We start from the raw sequence: 12059 nt of genomic DNA, 5'->3' as shown, positions 1-12059 counted from the left end.
ATATAAATCGGTTTCCATAATGAATCATCATCACTGAGCACCCTACAATCAGCACCAAGCATCCTTTTAGGTACAAGGTCTCGACAATCCCAACCTCAGTATCATTTCTCTTCAGATCATGGAACTGTAAGCCACAAAGCAAAATAATTTGGCTGAATAGAAGCTTAGTTTGGAAAAATTCAAAATAAGTTCAGAAATTAAATCATGAATTAGTACATAATGCTGTATTACAAATAAAGTATTGGAATTATCTATGGTTTGTAACAAAGGACAGGGCCCTTCTAGCAGGCGTAAGTGAGCCATATTGCAAGCCCAGCTGATAATCTTAAATTCTTAGCACATTCAGAATTGTTCAGTAGGTGTTGTCCAATTGCGGAACCACATCTGACATTAGACATTATTCAAGCAGAAAGAACATGTCCAGGGTTATGATTCTTAGCCACACCTGAGGTTATGGGGGGAGATCCAGTTAGGGCCCAATAATGATTTGCTTAGAGCAGATTTTTTTTTATTCACTCACGGGATGTGGGCTTTGCTGGCTGGGCCAGCATTTATTGCCCATCCCTAGTGGCCCTTGTGATAAAGTTTGAGATTTAAGATGCTTACAAACTGAATAAGGCCACATGGTTCCATGGATTTTGAACAAACAAAAATAAATTTTACTACACAAGTTCAGAAAGATAAAACAATTTACAATATCTATCTTAGACATTAACATTCAGGGTAGTTATGAGGTACATGTGAATTAGCAGGCAAACTATGGTACAAACTATGGCACATCATACTACACAATAGATGATAGATGCGAACAAAACATGGATTTCTCAACAAGCGACGCAGATTTTTGTCACATTGTGAACCAACCAATCTCACCGAAACTTCGCCTTTCTCATGAGGGTTTCCATTCTCCACATTTGAAGCTCTCGCCTTGGAATTCTCTCCTAAAGTCGCTCCCACTTGGATGGCTTCAACGACGACCCACCTCACGGGGCTTCAATCTCGCCCTCCAAGATTCCCTTTCCCCTGGATCTCCGAACACACTCAAGCTTCACTTTCCAAGCATAATCTCAGATCTTCGGCCATGCCAAGCAGAACACCATTGCTCCAAAGGGGCATCTTTGCCCCAGCAGCCTGCAGCATGGAGTGACCAACCTTTGGCTGCCTTCTCACATCTTCAGGCTCCTCCTGTGCCCACGTCGCTTAAAGAGCCACAGGGAGCAGACTATCTTAAATTCAAAGCCTAATACTCTGCTCCTTTCTTCAACTTCACTTAAGAGGACCTATTTCTGTCTGGCTTTGTCCCTTATCTGGGACTTCAATTTGGGACCTCTCTGTCCCCCTCCCTGGTTTGGGACCTTCTCCCTGTCTCTCTGTGTCCTGCGACCTGGGGCACCTACAAGACAATGGTACTCTGTTCAAGGTCATCTGACCTGTATTTTCGCACCATTCTGTTTCTTTTCTTCTGCACAGGGCCAGTCCTGACCTGAAGAGCAGAAAAAACCCGAATTGCGCATGTGTGGCCATTTCTTGGCAGCGCATGCGCGGGAGGCCTGAGAGTCACTGGGTACCCCCGACCTATGAACTGAAGAAGGGGAGTATGAGTTTCATCACCGCAGGCTTTGCACCTTTTCTGAATTAAAGAAAAGCATGGGGGACAATAGTCCTTGGTGCATTCTCCATAACAACACCATGAACAGAGTTGACTTGTCAACCAATCAGAATGCTTTTTTCATGCAGTATAAATTGTTGCTCCCTTTGAAATTTGGTATTCTTGTATCTGTCCTGGTTGAGTCCAAGATGAAAAGCTTTGACAGTATGTCTCTTTTTTTCAGCAATACTCAAATATCTCACCTTCAAATTGTGCAATTTTCTCCATTGCTATTCTGGAAATACCAACCCAAATAGGCTATGGCTTTGGAAGTGTTAACAAATCCTGCACTACCTTATTCAAGTGATCAGCCTTCAGGCATGAGCTCTCACAATGAGTTGAGCAGGCTCTTGACCAGGTTACCTCTGAACTTGATCTTATCCTCACCTGACATTTAACTGGATTGACATCGAGAGTTGAATAATATTATGTTGATTTTTCCTCTTCCTAGGCCAGGGGTTCTGAGCCACTTACTACACTATCCAGATCCTGCATGTTTTCATACAGCTAATGGGAAGTTAATAATCACCATAAAGTCATGTAATGTCCTGCATGGTTATCAAATACTAAATTTTTGGAAATATCATACTAAATTCATAGGTTACTGTACCAAATTTCACACAAAGTAGTGTTGTATGGCACCATCACTGTATTAAATGGGATAGATTTCAAACAGATCTAGCAACTCAAGACTGGGCATCCATGAGGTGCTGTAACCTCATGGCCCGGCATATCCCCCGCTCTACCATTACCATCAAGCCAGGGGATCAACCCTGGTTTAATGAAGGGTGCAGGAGAGCATGCCAGCAGCAGCACCAGACATACCTAAAATGAAGTGTCAACCTGGTGAAGCTGTAACACAGGACTATTTGCATGCCAAACAGCATAAGCAGCAAGTGATAGACGGAGCTAAGCGATCCCACAACCAAAGGATCAGATCTAAGCTCTGCAGTCCTGCCCCATCCAGTTGTGAGTGGTGGGCAATTAAACAATTCACTGGAGGGGGAAACTCCACAAATATCCCCATTCTCAATGGTGGGTGAGCCCACCACACCAGTGAAAACAACAGTGCTATCAAGCGACACCTAAGAAATACCCTGCTCACTGAAACCCAGTTTGGGTTCTGCCAGGGCCACTCAGCTCCTTACCTCATTACAGCCATGGTTCAAACATGGACAAAAGAGCTGAACTCCCGAGGTGAGGCGAGAGTGACTGTCCTTGACATCAAGGCCACATTTGAATGAGAGTGGAATCAAGGAGCCCAAGCAAAACTGGAGTCAATGGGAATCAGGGGGAAAGCTCTCCGCTGGTTGGTGTCATACCTAGCACAAAGGAAGATGGCTGTCGTTCTTGTTGGCCATCATCTCAGCTCCAGGACATCACCGCAGGAGTTCCTCAGGGTAGTGTCCTCGGGGTACAGCCCAACCATCTTCAGCTGCTTCATCAATGACCTTCCTTCCATCGCAAGGTCAGAGGTGGGGATGTTCGCTGGTGATTGCACAATGTTCAGCACCGCTCGTGACTTCTCAGATACTGAAGCAGTCCATGTCCAAATGCAGCAAGGCCTGGACAATATCCAGGCTTGGGCTGACAAGTGGCAAGTAACATTTACGCCACACGAGTGTCGGCAATGACCATCTCCTTCAAGAGGGAATCCAATCATTTCCCCTTGATGTTCAATAGCATTATCATCACTGAATCCACCATCAACATCCTTGGGGTTACCATTGATTAGAAACTGAACTGGACTAGCCATATAAATACTGTGGCTACAAGAGCAGGTCAGAGGCTAGGAATAGTGCGACAAGTAACCGACCTCTTGACTCCCCAAAGCCTGTCCACCATCTACAAGGCACAAGTCAGGAGTGTGATGGAATACTCCCCACTTGCCTGGATGAATTCAGCTCCCACAACACTCCAGGAGCTTGACACTGTCCAAGACAAAGCAGCCCGCTTGATTGGCACCACACCTACAAACATTCGCTTCCTCCACCACCGACACAAAGTAGCAGCAGTGTGTACCAACTAAAAGATGCACTGTTAGAATTCACCAGGGTTCATTCAACAGCATCTTCCAAACCCATGACCACTACCATCTAGAAGGACAAGGGCAGCAGGCACATGGGAACACCACCACCTGGAAGTTCCCCTCCAAGCCACTCACCATCCTGACTGGAAATATATCGTTGTTTCTTCATTGTCGCTGAGTCAAAATCCTGGAACTCCCTCCCTAACAGCATTGTGGGTGTACCTACACCACATGGGCTGCAGCGGCTCAAGAGGGCAGGTCACTACCACCTTCTCAAGGGCAACTAGGGATGAGGAATTCATGCTGGCCCAGCCAGTGAAGCCCACATCCCACGAATGAATTTTTAAAAAAGTCCTACACTAATAAGAATTTATAGTTCTGACCCATTGAGCAATGGTTATACCTTCACATAAAAAGTAATTGTCAGTGTACAATAAGTCACAATGGTCACTTTAACAGTGTACATGAAGTGCAGCAATCATGCCATAAATTACCTGAACAGATACATGACAAAAGACAGTTATGCAATATTTGCTGCTCACAGCCTGTGTAAACATGAAGGCGATAAACGAAATTCAATTCCAGACAGGTCATGTATTGTCTAGCTCACTGATTAGGTTAAAGAAACTCACCAGGTGACTTAGAATAATTAGTATAAATTGTTGCTTTCCCTTATTGCTTCTTCCCTTATTCACTTGCAATGGATGTAGTCTAGTATACTTTGACTTCAGCAAAGCTTTTGATAAAGTCCCACATGGGAGACTGATAACAAAGGTAAGAGCCCATGGGATCCAAGGCAATTTGGCAAATTGGATCCAGAATTGGCTGAGTGGCAGGAAGCAGAGTGTGATGGTCAAGGGGTGTTTTGTGACTGGATGCCTGTGTCCAGTGGGGTTCCACAGGAATCGGTGTTGGGTCTCTTGCTGTTTGTGGTACGTATAAACGATTTAAGCTTGAATGTAGGTGGGTTGGTCAGTAAGTTCGTGGGTAACTCGAAAATTGGTGGGGTGGTAAGTAGTGAGGAGGATAGCCTTAGATTATAGGAGGATATAGACGGGTTGGTCAGATGGGCTGATCAGTGGCAAATGGAATTTAATCCGGATAAGTGTGAGGTGATGCACTTGGGCAGGACAAACAAGGCACAGGAATACACGATGAATGGTAGAACCCTGGGAAGTATCGAGGATCAGAGGGATGTTGGTGTGCATGTCCACCGGTCCCTTAAGGTAGCGGGACAGGTAGATAAGGTGGTTAAGAAGGCATATGGGAGACTTGCCTTTATTAGCCAAGGCATAGAATATAAAAGCAGGGATGTTATGATGGAACTGTATAAGACACTGATTATGCCACAGCTAGGGTATTGCATGCAGTTCTGGGATCCGCAATATAGGAAGGATGTCATTGCACTAGAGTGCAGAGGAGATTTACCAGGATGTTGCCTGAGCTGGAGAGTTTTAGTTATGTGGAGAGATTGGATAGGCTGGGGTTATTTTCCCTGGAGCAGAGGAGATTGAGGGGGGGACATGGTGTATAAAATAATGAGAGGCATAGATAGGGTAGACAGAAAGGAACTTTTCCCCTGGTGGAGGGATCAATAACCAGGGGGCATAGATTTAAGGTAAGGGGCAGGAGGTTTAGAGGGGATGTGAGGAAGAATTTTTTCACCCAGGGGGTGATAGGAATCTGGAACTCACTGCCTGAAAGGGTGGCAGAAACCCTCATAACATTTAAGAAGTATTTGGATGTGCACTTGCGATGCCATGGCATACAAGGCTATGGGCCTCGTGCTGGAAAATGGGATTAGAATAGTTAGATACTTGTTTGACCAGCGCAGACTCATCGGGCCGAAGGGCCTTTTTCTGTGCTGTAGGCCTCTGACTCTATGACTTCTTGCGAAGTAACCTGATCAGTTTTCTTTTATTCTTTGTCGGGATGTGGGTGTCACTGGCAAGGCCAACATTTGTTGCCCATCCTTATTTGCCCTTGAACTGAGTGTTTTGCTAGGCCATTTCAGAGGGCAGTTAAGAGTCAACCACATTGCTGTGGATCTGGAGTCACATGTAGGTCAGACCAGGTAAGGGCAGCAGATTTCCTTCCCTAAAGGACATTAGTGAACCAGATGGGCTTTTACAACAATTGACAATGGTTTCTTGGTTATCATTAGACTTCAAATTCCACCATCTGCCATGGTGGCATTCAAACCCAGGTCCCCAGATCATTACCCTGGTCTCTGGATTACTAGTCCAGTGACAATGCCAGTACACCACTACCTCCCCGTTGTGCAAGATGTAAAGCTTCGACCTGTCTCTATTTTTCAGCAATATTCAAGCATCCAAGAGAATTAAATAAATATTAACATAATCTCAGAGTGCAAAGGACAATCGTGATTTAAGCTATATTAACCGCCAGGTTATGTAAGCGCGGTTCAGAAAATACACACACATCCAATCTCATGTCTTAAAAAATTAAGTATGCATCTTTTTTACATTACATCTCACTGGAATATTGTACAAATGCAGTCAATTATAAGATATTTGACTGGGTTGGCTATAACTTTCTGAAGTTACATACAATTCCAATCGTGCTTCTTTATACTCCAGAGTTGGCTCAAACATTAAATGCACTGACAGAGAAAGCTCCAACATAAAGGACTCGAAACACTTTCTCTGCCAGAGACATTGGGCTTTGCCCACTGTTTCCAACGTGGTGCCATCTGCCCAATATTTATCCAGACATCACTAAAACATTATCTGGTCATTATCACATTGCTGTTTGTGAGACCTTTCTGCACACAAATTCACTGTTTCAAGGCAAGAAATACAGCAATGACAACATTACAAAAGGTACTTCAATGGCTGTAAAACACTTATTTTCAAAAGAAACAAAAACTAATTAGTTTAGTGTAGATAGATTGGAGAAGTTGGGATTATTCTCCTTGGAGAAGAGGAGGTCTGACAGAGGTATTCAAAATCATGTGGGGTCTGAATAGGGAGAAACTCTTCCTGTGGATAAATCGACACAGGTTTAAGGTAATTGGCAAAAGAAGCAATGGTGACATGAGGAAAAACTTTTTCACACAGCGAGTGGTTAAAGTCTGGAATGCACTGCCTGAGAGTGTCGTGGAGACAGATTCAACCAAGGCTTTCAAGAGGGAATTGGATTATTGTCTGAAAAGGAAAAATGTGCAAGGCTATGGGGAAAAATCAAACTAGTCAAGATCAGTTGAAGTATCAGGAGGTACCTACTAATCATGGAGGGAAGCTAGCTTGATGTAAACCGCTCACCTCCCCCTCTCGTCTGAGAAAATCATAAACACAATATATTACAAAATCTGAGCCAGTGTAATCACTAACAACAATAAAAACTAGTATTTACTTAGAGGCTTTAACATAGTAAAACATTCCAAGGTGTTCCACAGGAACATTGTCAATCAAAATTTGACACCGAGCCACATAAGGCGGCATTAAGGCAGATGACTAAAAGCTTTGTTAAAGAGCTTGGTACCAATACATTAAAGAAAACCTTAGCCAGTGTGCTGTAATCTAGCTATGCCCTTAACATGTTTCTGAAGTTCAAATTGACATTATATGCAACAAAAAAAAAATTCACACTATAAACTGAAGGAAAACAAAACACCTCTGCTACAACCTCAGAAAATTGCTGATACATTATACTTTCCTAAATTCTTACCACAACACTGTTAGAGCATAGTTCAATTTGTAATACGTTTTATTACAAATTGCAGACTATAATCCATGCATGATTTTTTGAGCAGTGTAAAAGCCAAGTTGTAATCTACAAGATTTTCTAATATGTTTACTTATGTAGTTTCCCTCTCCTAACTGCATTAAGATTGTTAGCACAGCATACTATGAAACAATTAAGTGCACTATAATGTTACCATAATCACGCTGTGCACGCCACACAGACCACATATCCATAACAATTGAATTTTAGGCTGAAACTTGTAGTATACCATCTGTATACTGTAGTATCACTGCAATAGAGCATATTGTAAATAAAAACATAAGAAATAGGAGGGTTAGGGTCATTGTGCACCTCGAATCCGTTCCAATTTTGTACCTTAATGATACCTTCCTTGTATCCTTTGCTTCCCTTAGTATGCCAAAAATATATTGATCTCTGGCTTCAATATGCTCAACAATTGAGCATTCACAGCTCTCTGGGGTGGAGAATTCCAAAACTTCACAACCCTTTTATTAGTGAAGAAATTTCTTCTTATCTCAAATCTAAATGGCCGACCCCTGTTTCTGAAATTCTGACTCCTAGTTCTGGACTCTCCAGCCAAAGGAAACCTCCTCCCAGCATCTATCCTAATAAGATAAAAACAAAAAGCTAAAAGCTACTGCGGATGCTGGAAATCCAAAACAAAACAAAAACAGAATTACCTGGAAAAACTCAGCAAGTCTGGCAGCATCGGCGGAGAAGAAATCAGTCAACGTTTCGAGCCTCCATGGCCCTTCGGCAGAACTGCAGCATAGTTTCAACAAGGGAGAAATATAAATTGGTTTAAGGTGGGTGGGGGGCGGGGGGGAAGAAGTGTGTCAATGTGTCTCTTCCCCCCCACCCCCCACCCACCTTAAACCAATTTATATTTCTCCCTTGTTGAAACTATGCTGCAGTTCTGCCGAAGGGCCATGGAGGCTCGAAACGTTGACTGATTTCTTCTCCGCCGATGCTGCCAGACTTGCTGAGTTTTTCCAGGTAATTCTGTTTTTGTTTTGTTTTCTATCCTAATAAGGCTCTTATGAACTCCATGTTTCAATCAAGTCAGCCCTCATTCTTCTAAACTCTATAAAATATAGAAGAGAATTATAGAATAATTACAGCACAGGAGGCCAGTCGATCTGTCATGTCCATGCCTGATTCACCTAGTGCCACTCCCCTGTTTTTTCCCCATAGTCCTCCACATTTTTCCTTTTCAGATAATAATCCAATTCCCTCTTGAAAGCCTTGCTTGAATCTGCCTCCATCATACTCTCAGGCAGTGCATTCCAGACTTTAACCACTCGCTGTGTGAAAAAGTTTTTCCTCATGTCACCATTGCTTTTTTTGCCAATTATCTTAAACCTGTGTCCTCTAGTTCTTGATTCGTCCACCAATGGGAAGAGTTTCTCCGTATCCAAACCCCTCATGATTTTGAATACCTCTGTCAGACCTCTTTCATCTTCTCTTCTCCAAGGAGAACAGTCCCAACTTCTCCAATCTATCTACATTAAACTATTAGGAATCTACATTCTCAAATGGAATTACCAAGTACGTGAAATGCTTAAGAGAGCAAATAGAAGACTTCACATGCTACGTCCTCTCAAGCATTACAACGTATCTCAAACTAACCTGTTCACTGTGTTTAATAATTACGTGAGACTCATTGTTGAATATGCAGGGCCAGTTAAGAATGCTGGGTTTTCCAAAGAGCATGTGAACAAGCTTGAAACTATTCGGAAACGAGCAATGAAACTGATCCTAGGTAACACGTACCAAAGTTACCCCAACACAATCAAACAACTGAATTGAAAAGCAGAATACTGTTCTCATGAAAGTCATCGACGTGAAATGTTAGCTGTTTCACTCCATAGATGCTGCCAGTATTTCCAGCATTTTCTGTTTTTATTACTGAATGTGCTCCCTCACTGAAAGGCAGAAAAAGTTCTGTCTTGACTTCACTAGAAAACTCTTGAATCTCACCTCTCATTGTCACTATCTCTTGCCACAACCACACAAAAGTAAATTAAGGAAAAGCCACACTATCCCACAAATAAGATAGAGAATGAAAAGGCCAGACAGCCCTATCCCCTACCAGGGGCCTAGCCTACTTTATAAAACTTATAAATAATATGTAAATGATTGACAATTTAAGAAACTCAACCTGACAATATATGATCCATGGACTTTAATACAAAATGCAGAGTGCAGCAGACCTTTCATTTTCATTCTGTAAATTGAGGAATCCTGCATTATGCAATGTATTGTGATTGTTTGTCTAATGAAATGTTGATATTTGTGCAATCCTTTTATTATTTTATACTTTAGTTTTTATTTTAATGATCGTCTATAACAATTATGAATATAACTTGTTTTATTTGTATCATCACAATTCTGCACCTGCCACCATGATGATTTTTCAGTAAACTAATTATTAACCATCTGTAATTGAAGTTCCACATCCTTCCTAAAGTGTGGTGCCAAGTACTGGATGCAATAGCCCAGTTGAGGCCGAACCAGTGTTTTATACCGGTTTAACATAACTTGCTTGTTTTTGAGCCCTATGCCCCTATTATGAAGACTAAAACCCTGTATGCTTTATTAACTCTCTCAACCTGTCCTGCTACCTTCAGCAACTTGTGTAGATGTACATTCAGATCGCTCTGCTCCTGCACCTCCTTTACAATTATAATAGAAATTTTAAAATATAGGCCTGGTCTACTCAATCTCTGCTCGTGAGTTAACACCCTCATCTCAGGAATCAGTTTAGAGAACCTTATTGGACATCCTTTAAAACATGTATATCATTCCTCAGATAAGGAAACCAAAACTGCACAGTTCTCCAGGTCTGACCAAGGCCCTATATAACTGCTGTAAGACTTATTTTCCCAATCATAAATATGTCAACTGTGCAAATATATCATTTCAAGTGTGATATCAGTGTAGGTGAATGTTGCATAACATTACATGACACTGGAGCTAAAATGTGTAATGTTATTAAGTGTAATGGTACATTGCACACTTGCCCTCAGTTGCAGTGTAACTTTCCAGTCACCGAATCATGCACTACCAATGTAGTACAATAATACACACTTCATCTCAAGCAGTGCAGTGGAGGATAAATAAACATCTCTCACAGACACATACACAACAAATGGGCGAGCCAGTGTAGTCAAGAGTAGTGCAAGTATGAAATACACTAGTCAGTGAGTACAATGTGACATAGGTGTAGAGGATGGCCCAGTCCGAATGAAACGTGCCTTTGAGTTATGTCAAGGCACACAAATACACACACCACAGGCCTGGGCACCGTTATAAACTGCTGCTGGCCCAGTGTCCTAGTCGCCATGGCGCCGCTCACCTCCAGTCTGGGTCAACTCCTGCCTCAGGCCGCTCGTGTACTCGATCAGCTCCTCCAGGGTCCGGTCGCAGTGTTGCCCGTACGAGGTGAATTTCTGCAGTACTTTATCCAGCTCCCTCTCCACGTTCAGACATTGCTCCATGATATCACCAAACAGAGCGTGAGGGGGTGGGGAAGGGGAGAGGGGAAAGGGGGGAGATGAGGGGACGGGATGTGGATGGTAAACAGACGGAGCGCTCCGCCAAGCGGACGCTGACTGACTCCTGGGATGTCTCTCTCTCGCTCTCTCCACCCGGGTCCGGCTCTGCGCCTGCGCCGCCTCCTCCTCCTGCCCGCTCCGGTTCGATCTGGCCTAGCCCTCTCCGCGGCTGCGTCCCTCCACCCGCTCCGGTTCAATCCGATCCGGCCCGACCGTCTCCACACTCGCGTCTCTCAATCGACCTGACCCTCTCTGCGCCTGCGCCCCCCCACCGATCCGGCCCAGCACTATCCGCGCCTGCGCCCCCCACCAATCCGGCCCAGCACTATCCGCGCCTGCGCCCCCCACCGATCCGGCCCAGCACTATTCGCGCCTGCGCCCCCACCCCCGATCCCGATCCAGCACGGCCTTCTTCGCGCCTGCGCCTGCGCCCCTCCCTCGGCTCCGATCCGGCCCTCTCCGCGCCTGCGTCCCTTCCCCCTGCTCGCGAATGTTTTTGTTTTTCTCGCCAAACGGCAGCTGCGACTTTGAGCGACGTGTGGGAGATACCTACACTCACAAACCGGCTGGGGGGGGCGGGTGGCACGGAAGGAAGGAAAGCGTACCGCTAATAGTACCGCAGAGCGGCAAAAAAATTAAGTATGCATATAGCTCATCATTAGCCAAACAAGTCCCATTTGATGCAAATCCAATATGATCACTTAGATGCGATTATTCCCAAAATATCATTCATGGTTCCCATCGCAACTCCCTGTGTTCCCAAGCCCATGGATCAGACCGGCAGTTACTGCCGGTGATTACATTTATGCGAATCTGAGAGTCGGGAGAATAATGTTTTGTAAAATGAATGCGGCGAATATCTGATTACAAATCAGCCGAGTATTAATCAGGTTTTTTTTTACATCGTCGGTTCGGTTGTATGTTTTATAAGATGAAGATGCCGGCGCTTGTTAATTGAGCACTGAGCAGCCGCAGCTGATTTAACCTTTGACCCGCTGTTGCTGTGTTACCAGCTGACCCCCTGACCCAAGGCTGAGGTTGAGGCAAGTTCTCAGAAGCCAGTGGTGTTCAGTAATGTTGAGCGTCTGATACTAAA

At 44.0% G+C, this 12059-nt stretch overlaps 1 protein-coding gene across 1 annotated transcript in view; it reads right to left on the bottom strand.

Moving 5' to 3' along the window:
* LOC144687591 (E3 ubiquitin-protein ligase RMND5A) overlaps positions 1-11400 on the bottom strand; it is a 41182-nt gene extending 29782 nt beyond the window's left edge. The window contains exon 1 of the mRNA XM_078553920.1: positions 10765-11400. Coding sequence (XP_078410046.1) covers positions 10765-10906 — 142 coding nt within the window. The 5' untranslated portion in view covers positions 10907-11400. The remainder of the gene's footprint in view (positions 1-10764) is intronic.
* Positions 11401-12059: the final 659 nt, after the last annotated feature.

The sequence above is a fragment of the Cetorhinus maximus genome, chromosome 1 (genome assembly GCF_964194155.1).
Source record: "Cetorhinus maximus chromosome 1, sCetMax3.hap1.1, whole genome shotgun sequence".
Taxonomy (NCBI): Eukaryota; Metazoa; Chordata; class Chondrichthyes; order Lamniformes; family Cetorhinidae; genus Cetorhinus; species Cetorhinus maximus.
Note: the sequence above shows the minus strand (reverse complement) of the source record. Positions and strands in the feature narration are given on the sequence as shown.